This window comes from Anabrus simplex, chromosome 5, assembly GCF_040414725.1.
Source record: "Anabrus simplex isolate iqAnaSimp1 chromosome 5, ASM4041472v1, whole genome shotgun sequence".
Lineage (NCBI taxonomy): Eukaryota > Metazoa > Arthropoda > Insecta > Orthoptera > Tettigoniidae > Anabrus > Anabrus simplex.
In genome coordinates, this window is record NC_090269.1 from 438,221,125 (window position 1) to 438,239,305 (window position 18,181).

The window sequence follows — 18,181 nt, forward strand, 5'->3', positions numbered from 1 at the left end:
TTTCACTATGTTACTGGATAAATACATCCATATTATTTCCTAAGAAGTAAATGTGGGTATCGCCTAATAATAAATGAGAACCATTATCCTATCAGGTCTTACATCTATCGAGATTCACGATCGCATCTAAGTTCAATTACTATTTCATGGAATTCCAGAGAATTTAATTGGTGACAATATTTTACTTGTCAATGGCAGAGATTTAAATTAAGAAGATGCTTCCTTCCATCAAATCATAGCTTCGACAACAAATACCAAACAATACTCATTACAACATGTGAAATACTCCTAGAAGAATTCCGGTTTACACCTTAATATTTATTATTTGGAGATTTTATTTTTGATGACTGTATATGGTTATCAGCCTACGGATTCTGTAATGTATTTTATCGTATGAATATGCTATGAACCCAAAAACATCTTATGCCGCTATAAAATCCTGCCATGAACACGTCAATTACAATCAATGGTTAGTATCACGTCATGTAATTCAGTCATTAATGATCTGCATTTAGGGCAGTCGCCCAGGTGGCAGATTCCCTATCTGTTCTCTTCCTAGCTTTTTCTTAAATGATCGCAAAGAAATTGGAAAATTATTGAACATTTCCCTTGATAAGTTTTTCCAATCCCTAACTCCGCTTCCTATAAATGAATATTTGCCCCAATTTGTCCTCTTGAATTCCAACTTTATCTTCATGTTGTGATCTTTACTACTTTTAAAGACACCATTCAAACTTATTCGTCTACTGATGTCCTCCCACGCCATCTCTCCACTGACAGCTCGGAATATACTACTTATTACATGCGATAAAATTCATTTTCAGGTCCGTATTGAAAATATTTGCATTAAATAACACTTGTATATTTCAATATTCATCCACCTATTCAATACAATACAAATCCCAAAAAATTAGGACATTGTCCTTATTAAAATTGTTGACATAAAATTAGTATATTCGATGGTACATTTCCCGCCAATCAACAGTGGGCATCATCAGCCATATTTTCAACCTTAGAATAGATCAGGTACCCGATTGGAAATCATCTATGAATGTTGTACAATATATATTGGAGACAATTATTACAATAAAAAGTAATGACTACCAATAAATCGCAAATGTATATTTCTCTCCATATTCCAACCATAAACATTATAACTTTGCATTATTCATATCAACAAATATATCCTTCAGAGTATTTATACTTATAATCTCATCATTACTACGTAAAAACTCTTAATTACGCATATAAACACCAATCATCTCTCTCTTTAGCGGCGTATTGTCTCAACATTCCACTATTAAATGACAACGATGCATTAATGGGTTAAATTTCCACTCAAATACACACAACCACTCTTTCCTGAAAAAGAAATACATGTATGAACAAATCGTTTTTCAATCTCTCCACATTTGACTATAAGCAACCCTACATAAGGATATTAGTTTACGTAAAAGATTACCTACATCCATGGTTTTAAAGCAATTATGATAATTTCTTTGCGAAGATACTGCATATTGAAATCAAATCTCGAAGATATAAATTACGACCTTCACGAAAATCACATTTCTAACCTCTACGTACTACATCTTAAATTTATGGTTACTTTGAATAAATAAAACTGCTTGGAACTTAGCTTTAATCTGCTGGCGTTACTGGACTGGGCTAGATTCCAATTCGGTCATCTTTGGATCGCTGGCCGGCTCCAGGTGATAGCTGCGTCACATATGGGCAGTGGCAACCAGTTACGGGCTTGTAGAATCAGCTGGCACGGTATCTATCACACGTCAGCCCCATTTCCGATTTAGTTATTCATGTTGAAGCCGTTGATTGCATGTGATAAAAACATATTCAACACCATCATTAGTATCACAATTCAGTTTTTCAAGAAATTCTCCTGTATCTCAATTATAATTTTAAACAGGTTATTCTACCAAAATTCAATGTCAATTTTCAGTTATAAGCTTTGTAATGGTACTCTAGTTAACTTCTAGCCTTTCGTAAATATGTTTTGAGTTGGCGATATCTTATTTTCATTAGGTAACTCGCGTCAACTTTCGGTTTGAGCTTCGGTCTCCGATAATTTATTTACTCTTCCTTTTTCTTTAAGTTTTCCTCCTCGTTAACCTTGATTAAGTTGTAGATTAGCGTAATATCTTTATAATATCTCACGATGTTCTAATTATCCTTCATATATTGCTCCGTAGAAACTTCCTCCTTCTTTACATGACGAATTTTTGCGTGAATAATTTTATTTCGATGCTCAACGTAATTGTGATTTTTCACTTTGCCATTTTAACAATTTAAAACATTCTGCAGTTTTTCTTACTCACGGCCGCGTAGATTCTATAAGTCTGAACGTCTTACTTCCTGATCATGGCTTATTTGATTCGTTAAATCGGTATTCTTTACGACACATTCACGGCTTCTTTGATTCTACGTGTCCGTACTTTCTTCAGATGTATTGCTCAACTATATTGTACCGGGAACGGCGGTACGGAACTAAGTCCCCGCAATTAAAATGTAAAACTTCGCGCTGCGCTCCAGCCCAGCAGCAGAAGACAGACAAGGACAGCGAACAACATGTATGTGTGACGTACAGCGGAGTGACGTCACAGCCTGCCTCCACGTGACACAGAGAGAGCCTAGATCAGTATGGAATGTTCCTTGAGTTTCTTCGGCTAATAACTTTCCCAGCCTCCGTGGCTGAGGTGGCAGCGCGCCGGCCTCTCACCGCTGGATACCGTGGTTCAAATCCCGGTCACTCCATGTGAGATTTGTGCTGGACAAAGCGAAGGCGGGACAGGTTTTTCTCCGGGTACTCCGGTTTTCCCTGTCATCTTTCATTCCAGCAATACTCTCAATTAACATTTCGATGCATCTATCAGTAATTTGTCATTGCCCCAGAGGGGTGCGGCAGGCTTCGGCAGCTGGCACATTTCCTATCCTCGCTGACCCGTTCGAATGACTGGAAACAGGCTGAGGATTTTCATTCAATAACTTTCCCCACAGTAATAGCTGGATAAAATCAACCACATCATCATGTAGCCCCATATTTTATCTCCATTCCTACAAGGTTTGGTAAAAATCCGGCAAGACTACGAAGTTGTTGAGCGAGATATAAAGGCATATTATGGCGTGCATCGGGTATCAATAGAAAGCTGCTTCCCTTAGCAGAACAGTGTGTATCGCAGTGGAGTTCGTGCGGCTAGCAGCGAGCGGTCGGCTCGTGGGGACCCCGATACTACGTGAGTGATAGTCTTATTTCGCCGAGTTAAGGACTTAAACTCCACAGAACTGAGTTTTGACTTTAAATAATTTCAACGATACGTGAGTGATAGTCTTATTTCGCCGACTTAAGGACTTAAACTCCACAGTACTGAGTTTTGACTTATAATTTCAAAGATACGTGAGTGATAGTCTCATATCGCCAAGTTCAGGACTTAAACTCCACATTTGAACTTAAAAATATTTCTGCGAGTTCCAAGTGATAATTTCATTTTGCCGAATTTCCGTGATTCACGAACGATAGAATCCAACCTCATTTAAACTTTGATGGTGATTTATTTAGACAGATGTTGCAAACTTACATTTCTTACGAGTGTTTATAGCCCATAATTGATGAAACAACCCGAACAGTGATAAATTGTGAACGATATTCACCTTGCCAACTAATTGAAATACTTTGCTAATTTTGTGTGTCGGAATCTAATCTCTTCAGACTGGGACAAGTGATTAATTATTGCATTAATTTCAATCCATGACTGTGTCTTCGGACTTATTTAAGTCGTGATGTTTTTCCAGATATCTCGTGTAGACATTGGACTGTGTTTAGTTCCAATCCGTGTTTAATCTGTGCAGACCTTGAACTGTGAGCTTACGATAGACTGTGAATTACATATTCGAACTTTGCTCAAGGTAGACGTTTAACTGTGTTGAGAAGTGAACTAGATTCATGGTAGACACTAGACTGTATTTAGGGTGTACATTTACCACAAATTAAACTGTTTATTCAAGACTAGTAATGAACTGTACATTTAAACTGTGAGTTTCAGTAGGCTATTTTTTAGTGTGATCAAACCACGGACTGCGGAGGAGTGAAATATATTTTCATTTAATTTCAAGTTGATGAACCAGATCGGTTCATATGTGAAACATTTTTCTTTTTCCGAGTGACTGAATTAAGAATGCTCGTAATTCTAAACAAATATTTTGTGTGGGATAATTTCAACCTGTTTCAAGAGTCACATTTTCTTTAATCACACTACGAGTGACTCTTTCGATCAAATCTGTCGTTCAAGAAGTTCTTTCCGTGTCCAGGTGCTAATGTGTACAATCATAAGCCATTCTCCGTGCAACCAAATCTCAATGTTCGCACCACTACGTTATACCGATCTTCTGGATGTCGTATGGATATTCCAGAACTACTAGAATTTCCATCGCGGGAGTAATCGTGGTTCCATGGTGCCGAGAGGGTACTGATGGCGGTACAAGGAGAGTAGCCGAATTTCGAGTACATCACCAGCCTGGATGAAAAAAGGACCATTTCCTGCATGTTTGCTGTATGGTGATATAATTTTGAACTTTGTTAATAAACTCAGAAAAAAGAACTTAAGAATTTTTTCAAAAAACCCTCTCCCTCTGTAAGCACTTCAATCAGAACGGTACACGCCCTGCGTCCAACTCATGCTCATCAGAGTACCATATTTACTGTTACCATATAATCTTTGTCATTTTATTACGGTGCATTGCAAATATTGATGTTGTAATACCTCGTTTTCCACATGATCAAGGCAATAAAACGGTACATTTACCTTCCTGCCACAGATAAATAAATGTACTGCTGGCAGTATATTTATTTCAATTTCGTTCCTTTATATAAATGGAGCTTTTCATTGACGTGCTTTAATTAAATCGTCCTGTATATTTTTGGAATTATAGTTTGTATTTTATTCATGATCTTCATAATATCGTTTCAAGCTGGAAGCATTGTATACTTTTTTGTACGTTCCAGTCAAGTTTTCAATCACATAAGCGTTATTGATGATGGTGCTTGTTGTTTAAAGGGGCCTAACATCGAGGTCGTCAGCCCCTAATGGTACGAAATGAGACGAAATGGAATGACAAATTGAAAGCCCAAAATTCTCAACTGACCAGAATTCAAAACATGATGACGAAGAATGAATGGATGGATATGAATTTAAAACAGTCAGTGGATGTCACCCGCAATACCTTACATTCATAGAAACTGACGGAAAAACAATACGATTACTGACCAAGGGACTGCTGCTAGAGCATAATACTGAATCGAGGATGCTTGCAGTCTAAAGGGGGTCCAAAATCCAAGTTATCGGCCCCTCATAACGGTACTTGTCACTAGGAAAGTAGAACCATGGTATTTGGCATGTTGCAGTACTAATCAAAAGTAGCCGAGACTCGCGGTATTCCACACATTATGGTACTACTCACAGGTTATGAAATTCGACATATAATACAGACCTATGGTTTTTCTTACATTGCGGCGCCATTTACAGGCAACGCAACCCTATGGTGTTCATCACATAAGAGTACTAACCACAGGGACCTTCCGCTATCCCGTGGTGTTCCTCATATAGTGGGTACTAATCATAGGCAAGGCAGAACCATGGTAGCTATCATCCCATGGTCCTGTTCATATGGTGGTACTAATCACAGGTACTGCGAAAACCGACCGCACGGTGCTCCTGTGTGCTACTAATCACAAACCTATTTCGCACCTAATATAGTGGTACTACGCGCAAGTAAAAGCGACCCTTGGTGTTCTCCGCGTGGTGGTATTGATCACAAGTAGTTTCATAGTTCTAATACAATCATCCCTTGGTCGTCCCTTTTATCGCCTCTCACGACAGGTAGGGGATACTGTGGGTGTATTATTCGTCTGCCTCCCCCACCCATAGAGGGTGTGTGTTTGGTCCGCGGGAGGTATTTTATTTCCCTCAAGTCCTCCGGCAAGCCGGTTAGGACCCCCCTATCCGCCACCTGGGACGCGCCACGTGGGAGTATCACCTCTCCGCCTGCTACGCGTTATTGCCTAATACTTTGTTTACTATGTAAGGACCATGAAATAAATGAACAAATTTTGCAAATATTCGCTCCGAAACATTAGAATTAGGTGCCTTTTTAATCATTACCATGTCTTTGGCTTTAAATGGTAGATGGAATCTTGTGTTTCGAACCCTTCTCCGTTGTCTGTCAGTTTGTTCTCTAAGCCTGGCATTTACCATTCGGTTGATTTCTGTACTGCTGGGCTTCGGTTCATCATTTTCCCTAGGATATTATCCCATGGTCTTGTTCGTTGTTCGTTTAAATGTACGAGACTAGGTATCTGATTAGTTGACTCGAGAACTGTGTTATTCATTCATTCTTCAAATACACTTATTACATTAATCCATTTCCAATGGCTCTGAGAACAGTAAATTCTGCAGTACTTCGATATCTCTCGCATGCATAGTTCCACGGGATTGGCTGACGAGTGCCTTACAGAACATAGTATATGTTAAATTTCCAAGACATGCATTGCTTCTTGAAACTCAACTGATGTGAATTGGGTTCCTCTATCTGTCAGTATTTTTTCATTGGCTTTCCCATTCTTGGTATAATACTTTATTTATTGCTTTTAGCACTTGTCTATTTGTAGCTCTCTGAATCGGTTACAATACTACGAATTTTGAAAATATATCCATGGTGACAATTATATATTTATATCCTCTAGTAGCTGGTGGTAGTTTTCCGAAAATATCCATTGCAAAAAATTATCTAGGGGTTGTTGGTAATATAGCAACTGGTTCATGTTTAGTTAGGAAGGAATTATGCTTTGTCCTCTGACATGTATCACACGTCTTAATTACATTTCTGACGGTTCTCCTGATTCCTTTCCACGTGAACCTTTCCAATATCGTTCTCACTACCTTCTCCATTCCCCCGTGTCCTATTATTCTGTGGGTATGCCAAATGATTCCTTTTTGCAGGGACTGTGGTACCACTATCCTTATCTTATTCGAATCCTTGCTGATATATTTCATTAGCATCCCATTTTTCGCTATGTATTGATTACTTCTATTCAGTTGTCTCCTGTTCTCCAAGTCATTCTGTTCTATCCTCGTAATTTCTAATGCTAACTTTTCGTCTGATCTCTGCAATAATGCGGTATCCCTCAATTTTTCAAATAATTCTTCACCCTGCTTTATTAGTTCAATTTGATGTACAGCTTCTTCCCTTTCCACAAGATTTCTACTTAGCGCGTCGGAAAGAATATTATCTTTTCCACTACAATGTTCGATTTTGATATTAAATTGTTGAGTAAATAGAATCCACCGTGTAATTCTCTCACTTAACATTGCTGCTTTAAGTCCGAATTGCAAAGCTTTATGATCAGTCTGGATCGTTACTCGAAATCCGTATATGATTTTTTTCCATTCCTGCAAGGCATAAATAATTGCTAACAATTCCTGCTCAGTTATTGTATGCCTTAGCTCGTGGTTAGTCAACTTTCGGCTGGCAAATGCTAAATAAGTTCGACTTTCACTATTATCTGTTGTATCTTGATATAAATACGCACCTATCCCAATATTAGAAGCATCCGTTTGTATTATGAACTCTCGGGTATAGTCTGGATATCCCAACTTCATGCTATTTGCTAGAAACGTTTTCATTGCAAGGAATGCTTCCTCTGTCTGATCATTCCATTTCCATTTATTATTTGCCTTTAATAGGTCCTATAATGGCCCTGCTGTTTTTGTGTACCCTTTACAATGATTTGCAAAAAATTGCACCATTCCCAAAAATTGCCTGACCTGCTTAATTAGCGTTGGGCGGGGAAATTCGCAGATTGCTTGGATTTTCACCGGATTAGGTTTTATTCCATCTCCGTCAATTATGTGTCCGACAAATAATATTTCTTCTTGACAGAATTTTGATTTAGTTAAGTTGATTTTGAAACCTGTGTTTTCTAAATTTTCTAGTGACTGATTAAGTTTGATACTGTGGTCGTCGAATGTCTCAGTTGCAAAGACCAAGTCACCTACGTAACATATTACATACTCTTTCACCTCGGGCAATAAATTTCCATCTAAAGCCTTTATCAATACTACACAACAGTTTTTCAACCCGAGTGGCAATCTGCAATATGCGTAGGTCTGGTTGTTAAACATGAACCCTGTCAAAAGTCTTGATTTCTCTTCCAATAATAAATGGTGAAATGGCGTTGTAAAATCTAAGCTCGTGAAATATCTCATGCCCTTGAATGTCTTTGTTATTTCCTCGATTGCTGGAACTTGATCGTATTCTGGTATTAATTTTCCGTTTATTTTCCTGCCATCGAGACACACTCTTAACTTCCCGTTACTTTTCTTTACTATAAAAACTGGATTTAGATAAGGTGTTGTTTTAATTATTATACCATCGTTCACCATTTCTTGAATAATCTTCTTTACGTCCTGAAAATATTTCACGGGTACGCCGTATAGTTTTCCTTTGTATGGTCTACAATCGTTCATGATAATTTTATCTTTAAATATTTCAAAATATTTTTCAATAATCGCATATACTTTCTGTTTTTTGTTGGCGTATAACTTAGTCAGCGATCTTTTTCCAAATGTCTGTTTCTTCCTTTTCCTCATCAACCATCAAAATAACTTCTAAGCTATGTATGATTCCTTCCTCTTCCTTAGTCTCACCTAGTGGTGTATTCTTTTCCATTCGCGTTTGTGTTTCAAATCCCTCAAATTTCATATGTTCAAAATTTTCCGCCATTTCATTTAGTTTAATTCTTTCTTTCGCTATCTTTCCACTATCCTCTATAACAGGGAATCTTCTTCAGATCTAGGGTCATTTCTGTAATTATCATGAAATCGATTCCAAGGATCACATTATACTTTATTTTATCCGTAACTATAAATGAATGCTCAAATATTACTCTGCCAATCCTTATCTTTATGTAAGTTTGTATCTTACATTCAACTGATTTATCCGGTATAATTCCTCTTATCTTTGTCTGCGCGACTGGTATTATGGGCAACCTTTCCATCTGATTAATTTCATCAAATAATGCTCTTGATATTACGCTTATGCTTGCTCCAGAATCGATTAGACAGTGCGTCTTCAGGCCATTTATTCGTGCAGTAATGATAGGCAAGTGCACTTTATTTTCATTGCTCTTTTTCTGCGGTTTCCCCAATAATTCGTCTGGATCAATGTCCCAGGATTCAATTTGCAAGATATACCGACATTTAATTTTGCTATTCAATTCATCCCAAGTACTATCTTTTCCGATTTCTAACCTAAAATTTTTGTTTTTTTTATTTCGGGAGTTCAATTCATATTTTGGGCTTCCGGATTTCATTTCTGCTCCTCTATCTCTTTTCTTTGATATTCTTGAAGCTCTAAACTCTCAGCTGCTTCTAAATCCCTGTTTATATTTTGGTCCTTGATTGCTTCTTCCCATTTTTTCTCTTCTTGGGTATCTTTTCTTAATTCTTGAATGTACTGCCTATTTCTGTTCTCCCTATTGTATCTATTCACCTGTGCTCCTCGATACATCGGTCTTCGCCTATAACCGCCTTTATCTCTTCCGTTTCTATATTGGCTGAGTGGTCGATAAGGCAAAAATCTTCCGTCTTCATTTTGCCTTCCGGCATCGTACCATTCTGCCTGCACCTGCATCGGCTTTCCTCATTCATCCTTCCTTCATCGTCGCTATATTCTCTTTACCTGGGGTTTCTATCACTACCTCTTCTCTAAGATAGCGATTTTCTCTATCTTCCCAGTTTAATACATTTATCTCTTCCTGACTTCTCGTGTTCCTGTTGATCCTCGATGTTGTATGACTCGATGTCATGTCTAGCTGTCTCAGTATACTTTCCATTTCGATCGCTGATATTACATTTGCGGCTGTCAGTAACCTCTGGGTTTCTGGAGGGAATTGTTTCTGTATTTTCTTTATTGCTTCCAGTTCGCTAGGTGCTGAATCCAGGTCCTGGAATCTATGGAATTGATATGAAAATTAGTCGCTGTACCTAGTCTGTCCCGTTGAAGAATATCTCTGAATATAACTCCAGCCTAAGATTTTGCTGAATCTCCGGATTCCAGAAACATTTCAGAAATGCAATCTTGAATTCTTCGTAGTCATGAAAGGTATATTTAAAGGTTTGGTACCACAAGTTTGGATTTGCATCCAAGTGTTTCTCGATTACCCTTAGTTTCTTTTCGTCGGGTATCTTATTCTCTCTGAAATATTCCTCCATCTCACGTAGGACTCTCTTCGGTGACATGGCTGCGGTGTTACCAAAGTGTTTAGGTCTGTCATCATAAGTCTGCATAATGTTTATGATACCTGATCTTCCATTTCCGTTGTTTCCTACCATTACATCCTTATTACTTTGATCTGTTTCACCAGATATTGTCGGTGTTCCCTCTCTTTCATTTATATGTATGTCAACCATCCTCTGCTCATTCAATTGTTTCGACATTTCCAACTTCGTCGTCTGGATTTCACCTTTAATGCTCTGAATTTCTTTCCTCATTTCATCTATTCCTTGCTCTGTTCTAACTATCCTCTTTTCCGTTTCATTTTTGTTCTTTTTCATCTCTTCAATTATAACTTTCATCTCATCTCCAATATGATCGCGTGCTAGAATAAAGTTATCTCCCAACGTCTTGTTTGCCCTTAGTACATTTTCATTTATATCTTTCAATTTCTCATCATACTGATTCCATTTTTCTTGAGAATCTACCCTCATCGACTCCGTTCTGTGTGTCTTTCTTGATTTCTTGATTTCGTCCTCCTTCAATCCTTGGATACAATTTTTACTTTCTGTTAACTCCCCTCTAATTTTATTTATTTCATTATGGATCTCTTTATTCTTATCTTCCATTTTCTCCATCATTTCAGTTCGAAGATCGTTTAATCTGGTTTTCATCTGGGAAACTTCTTGTTCAATTTTACCAATTCCTGTTCTTATCATCTCTTCTTGCCCCTACTCTTTTTTTGCTATGGGCTTTACGTCGCATCGACACAGATAGGTCTTATGGCGACGATGAGATAGGAAAAGCCTAGGAGTCGGAAGGAAGCGCCCGTAGCCTTAATTAAGGTACAGCCCCAGCATTTGCCTCGTGTGAAAATGGGAACCACGGAAAACCATTTTCAAGGCTGCCGATAATGGGATTCGAACCTACTATCTCCCGGATGCAAGCTGACAGTCGCGCGCCTCTACGCGCACGGCCAACTCGCCCGGTGCCCCTACTCCATTCTACTCATTAATTCCATTTAGCTTCGATGCCCTTCTTGTTTCCGTTGGTATTCCTCCTGTCTTTTCTCGTATTCTTCTTGTTACTGTTGGTATTCTTCTCGAAGTTTTCCAAATATCTCTTCCAACTGCTTCTTTGCCTCTTCCATTTTCCTCATCACTTCTTTCAATATTTCTACTATTCCCTTCTGTTCTTCTTTCGTCTTGTTTATAACTTTTCGGTTATCTTATATATCTCCTCATCCTTTACCTTAAATCTCTCTTCCTGTTCTCCTTTTGTCTTTTCTACGTCCTCAATTATTCTGTTTACCTCCTCATCCTTTTCCTGTGATTTCTCTCCCTGCTCCTTGTGATATTCCTCGAATTGCGAACGGAGCTGATTTATACTTGTCATCTTAATGTTTCTTATTATTCAACTTCACTAAAGTTTCTATTTCTCTAGTAGTTTATAACTTATAATCACAAAAATTATATCAATTTTTCAATCAATATGTGACTGACAATCTGACTTCCCCCAATAACCAGATCTTCTACTATCCCAGTCATTCAAGAAATTCAAAATAAGCATTTTTGATATTTTAAGATTATCAACCTATTAACTATTTCTATCTCAACATAATATGATATGATGATCTAAATTAATATTTAAATTATCTTAACCTATTAATTATTTAAATTATTATTGCAGTTTTTAGTCATTATTATTATTATTATCCATTTCTTCCTCAGCTTCTCTTTCACATCCATATGCCTTCTTGCCTAACTCTCAACTTCTTCTTCTTCTTTTTGGTTTCTTCCATAAGTATCCAATCTCAGATAATCATTTCTTCTCTGCCTCAATGCTGGTTATTATTTTTATAGGTATCCTTCATCATAATTTTTTAAAATAAATTACTCCCATGCCAAGTATCCTCAATCTTGTCGCATTATCAAGCGCAAATTCAATGTACCCAACAGTCATCTTGTAATTAAGCTGCACGTTCTCAGTTTTGTTCCAACATATTTGGGCTTTCGATTTAATGCTTAGGCTAGGCATCCACAGTCTTGCTCCAACGGTGGACGTCAACTTAATGTTTAGGCTAGGCACCCTAAGTTTTCCCTTCAAGAGTAAACGCTATTTTAATGTTGTGGTCATCATTTAATTTTTTAATAATACTGGGCTTCCTCAGTCTTGCTCCACTGTTGGGTGCCAATTTAATGCACCATCCTTCGGGGAACCACTTTCTTGTGCCATGACGGGCGACCCATGTATTGCACCGGCTGTTTCCCCTCTTCAGACTACATCACGTATTGAAATCAACTGAAAGGATCATGCATTAAAAATGATGCCAAGTATCGGCAGCTACGTTTATCTCCATTAATCAGTGAATAATAAATTCATTACGCCTGTGCAAGTTCCGATTAAAGTAATTATCTCCCTTCCACGTTTCACTGTAAACGACAAAATATTCTCCAATTTGCCACACGATACCTCTCAGGGGTAACTAATGTGCATCAATAAAGTATTTTTACGTGAGATCGACTGGGAACCCGCATATCCTTTCATATAATTTACCAGCAATTCCATCCTTCCTTGAATATCAATAAAAATCATCAACCAAACTCATTCAACCAAAAAATAATCCTGCAAGAATTCAATGTGAGCTGATCTACTACAATAACGAAAATAAATTGCAATAATAATAATTTACATGTTTAAATTCTCGATTTATTCATGATCATGAATTGCTTTTGAATGAATTAATATATTGATTAAATATTTAATTACATTCAACGTCTCTTCATTCAAAAGATAAAACAATAAAGTCTTTGATTGAGCTTAAAACATTCTTTTGTTAAAGAATTATGGTTTTCACAACATAAAAACAAAGAAAAGTTAACAAAGACATATAAGTCATAATAATCAATCTCATTAGGTAGCAATCTTGCTGGATATTCATGAAATTAAAGTATCAAGAAAGTTAAAATGTGAATAAAATCATAAGTAAATAAATTAAAAGTGGTTAAAATCAAAATTCTGTTTGATCAAAAATGCTTATTCTTCTTTACGTAAGTCATTAATCTTCTCATTCTTCTTTGACTGTGTTTAAATTGTAACACTAGCAGAGAAAGCAAAGTTCCAAATACTAAAGCTTTAAATGGCTATTTTTAAATATATTCTGATGCAAAAAAATATCAATAAGTTTCACCATGTTACTGGATAAATACATCCATATTATTTCCTAAGAAGTAAATGTGGGTATCGCCTAATAATAAATTAGAACCATTATCCTATCAGGTCTTACATCTATCAAGATTCACGATCGCATCTAAGTTCAATTACTATTTCATGGAATTCTAGAGAATATAAGTGGTGACAATATTTTACTTGTCAATGGCAGAGATTTAAATTAAGAAGATGCTTCCTTCCATCAAATCATAGCTTCAACAACAAATACTAAACAATACTCATGACGACATGTGAAATCCTCCTAGAAGAATTCAGGTTTACACCTTAATATTTATTATTTGGAGATTTTATTTTGATGACTGTATATGGTTATCAGCCTACGGATTTTGTAACGTATTTCACCGTATGAATATCCTATGAACCCAAAAACATCCTATGCCGCTATAAAAATCCTGCCACGAACACGTCAATTATAATCAATGGTTAGTATCACGTCATGTAATTACTACCAATAAATCACAAATGTATATTTCTCTCCATATTCCAACCATAAACATTATAACTTTGCATTATTCATATCAACAAGTATATCCCTCAGAGTATTTATACTTAAAATCTCATCATTATGACGTATAAACTCTTAATTACACATATAAACATATCAATACTTTTTATATCTTGTTACTAAGCAGTACCGGTTTCGATCTTCACAGAGATCATCCTCAGCTGATCATAAGATCTAAAGTTAACTTAACATATAATCTTAAAACGCTACTAAATCTAATGAAGCATGTCACATGTTGTGAGTGATATTAAAATATACAATGATATGACGTGTCTTCTGGTTTAAAAACAAGCGTCAATATTCTATGACATGTATGTGTTACATAAAATTCTAGTGTACTGTTCGTTTTGGTGAAATACAATTTCAACAAGTAAGATGTTTATGGCATTCTTGAGTTACACTTTGAAGTTCAGTTCGTATTGGTGAATCGTTGTATACGTTCATTGGTATGATTATACTAAACATTCTGGAACATTCTATGATATGGATGTAATAAAATTCATCAAATAATACATTAAAGTACGATAAAATGTTCACAGTATTCTTGCGGTACGCTTTGGAATTATATTAATTTTGTACATTCACAGGCATGTTTGTACCAAGCATTTTTGAATATTCAACTATGTATATTGTTTTTCTTTTAAGTTCATATGATTAAGGATGTTGGATGATGAACATCAAAATATTATGGTATGTCATTAGTTTTCTTGGTACTAATCTCGTTAAAAGATATTGAGTAGGTACAGGTACACGACGTCCTCCCTAACTGTACACATTCGACCAGTCACAGGATTATATTATTGAATGTCCAACAACAAAACTACAAAGAAGGAGCATCTGCACCTACTCAATATCTGTTAACGAGATTAGTACCAAGAAAACTAATGACATACCATAATATTTTGATGTTCATCGTCCAACATCCTTAATCATATGAACTTAAAAGAAAAACAATATACATAGTTGAATATTCTAAAATGCTTGGTACAAAAATGCCTATGAATGTACAAAATTAATATAATTCCAAAGCGTACCGCAAGAATACTGTGAACATTTTATCGTATTTTAGTGTATTATTTGATACATTTTATTACACCCATATTGCAAAGGTCCTAGCGTCCGCCATGTCAACTGGCAGTGGGCCCGGCCCGGCACCGTAAAGACCCACCCCTTATGCTTCAGCTGCGCCAATCACTAGCAGCTAGGCCAGCCCCCACTCACTTCCGCTCGCGGTCCATAGCCAAGAAGTATGGAGATGACTCCGCGACTAATCTGGAGTGTTCCATCTCGTGATGTCTCTGGATTCATCCAGCATCCGGACGATTCTAGAAGAGCCAGCGCAGGTATAAAAGAGAGGAACGACTGGCCTGCAGGAGTGAAAGGTTCGGCCGAGTTAGAAGTCGGTGTGGCTCAGTCGTGATTATCAGACTAGTGTGCTACAGTGCGGACTGTCGGCGAGGAAGAGAACGTGCAGCCGTGCGATGCGGGACCGTGTGTGCAAGTGTAAAACAGTGTAGTGTGAGCACAAGTGAGAAACGAAGAGAGAGAGAGCGCACGAACTGTGTAAGTTTGTGTTATGAGCAACAGTTGTGTGCAGTCTTGTATAGTTTAGTGCGTAGTTAATAAATCTATGAAATTGAAGCTACCAGTCTTGTGTTAATTGATCATACTAACCCGCCAACTCGTTACAATATCATAGAATGTTCCAGAATGTTTAGTATAAACATACCAATGAATGTATACAATGATTCACCAATACGAACTGAACTTCAAAGTGTAACTCAAGAATGCCATAAACATCTTACTTGTTGAAATTGTATTTCACCAAATTCTCTACTACTCACGAACAGTACACTAGAATTTTATGTAACACATACATGTCATAGAATATTGACGCTTGTTTTTAAACCAGAAGACATGTCATATCATTGTATATTTTAATATTATCACTCACAACATGTGATATGCTTCATTAGATTTAGTAGCGTTTTAAGATTATATGTTAACTTTAGATCTTATGACCAGCTGAGGATGACCTCTGTGAAGGCCGAAACCGGTACTGCTTAGTAACAAGATATAATAAAGTATTGATTAGATGGACGGTACCCATTCTTTGTGATTGTAGATACCAAGTATCAATACGGACATGAAACTGATAGACTACAAGATAGATTACAACGATGCATTAATGCGTTAAATTTCTACTCAAATACACATAATCACTCTTTGCTGAAAAAGAAATACATGTATGAACAAATCAGGTTCATATTTACTTATATGTAGTCACGTACCGGCGATAACCAAGTCTTAATAACCAACGAAAACATCTAACTCCACTCCACATTACAGTTAGATTATATCACATTATGCATTCCACTTTTCTTTGGTAATCGTCGAAACATTGTTTTTCAGTCTCTTCGCATTTGACTATAAGCAACACTACATAAGGATATTAGTTTACGTAATGGAAGACTACCTACATCCATGGTTTTCAAGCAATTATGATAATTTCTTTGTGAAGACACTGCATATTGAAATCAAATCTCGAAGATATAAATTACGACCTTCACGAAAATCACATTTCTAACCTCTACGTACATCTTAAATTTATGATTACTTTGAATAAATAAAACTGCTTGGAACTTAGCTTTAATCTGCTGGCGTTACTGGACTGGGCTATATTCCAATTCGGTCATCTTTGGATCGCTGGCCGGCTCCAGGTGTTAGCTGCGTCACATATGGGCAGTGGCAACCAGTTACTGACTTGTAGAATCAGCTGGTGTGGTATCCATCAGATGTCAGCCTCATTTCCAATTTAGTTATTCATGTCGAACCGTTGATTGTATGTGATAAAAACATATTCAACACCATCATTAGTATCACAATTCAGTTTTTCAAGAAATTCTCCTGTATCTCAATTATAATTTTAAACAGGTTATTCTACCAAAATTCAATGTCAATTTTCAGTTATAAGCTTTGTAATGGTACTCTAGTTAACTTCTAGCCTTTCGTAAATATGTTTTGAGTTGGCGATATCTTATTTTCATTAGGTAACTCGCGTCAACTTTCGGTTTGAGCTTCGGTCTCCAAAAATTTATTTACTCTTCTCTTTTCTTTAAGTTTTCCTCCTCATTAATCTTGATATTAAGTTGTAGATTAGCGTAATATCTTTATAATATCTCTCGATGTTCTAATTATCCTTCACATATTGCTCCATAGAAAATTCCTCCTTCTTTATGTGACGAATTTTTGCGTGAATAATTTTGTTTCGATGCTCAACGTAATTGTGATTGTTCACTTTGCCATTTTGACAACTTACAACATTCTGCATTTTTCCTTAATCACGGCCGTATGGATTCTATAAGTCTGAATGTCTTACTTCCTGACCATGGCTTATTTGATTCGTTAAGTCGGTATACTTTTCGACACATTCACGACTTCTTTTTATTCTATGTGTCAGTATTTTTATTATAACGTAATCACAGCCTATTTAATCCTATATGTCCGTACGTTCTTCAGATGTATTGCTTAACTTTATAATCTTCGTCATTTTATTACTGTGTATGGCAAATATTGATGTCGTAATACCTCATTCTTCATATGATCAGGGCAAAGAAACGTTACAATATTCTAGAATCAAAATTAAAATTTCTGTGCTTACCAGTCACCACCGTAGCCACTTTTGAAGCTGGAAGATCGTAGAAGCTTGAAAATTTCAGCTCTATCACTTTCAACAAATATAGATGGCACTACTCCAGCTACTAGCATACCATTTATGTAATCCAAGAACCCTGCAAGCAAAGTGAAACCAAATAGGAAATATCACATGACTGAGGGTTTTATCACAAACAACAAGCTACTGTAGCCATGAGGAGAGTTTATTTAATAAACTAATTAAACTTTTTGAGGTACGTATATTTACCTTCCTGAAGTATGTGCTCAGTTGTGAACAGGAAAATACAGGGAACATTATTAACTCCTATGTTCGTAAAGTGTTTAGCCAGTTCACTTCTCAGATATTCAATATTGTCAGTTGAGCTGAGGTGCACCTCACAAACTGTTAAACCTGGGTGGAAAACAGAGTAATAGATATAATGACAACTTGTCACATATAACATACATACATACATAGATCTGCATACAGAAATGTAGGCATAAATAGAT

At 36.6% G+C, this 18,181-nt stretch overlaps 1 protein-coding gene across 1 annotated transcript in view; it reads right to left on the reverse strand.

Annotated features, from left to right (window-relative positions):
* LOC136874212 (dynein axonemal heavy chain 10) overlaps positions 1 to 17,803 on the reverse strand; it is a 350,423-nt gene extending 332,620 nt beyond the window's left edge. The window contains exon 1 of the mRNA XM_067147852.2: positions 17,679 to 17,803. Within this exon, the coding sequence (XP_067003953.2) occupies positions 17,679 to 17,785 (107 nt within the window). The 5' untranslated portion in view covers positions 17,786 to 17,803. The remainder of the gene's footprint in view (positions 1 to 17,678) is intronic.
* Positions 17,804 to 18,181: the final 378 nt, after the last annotated feature.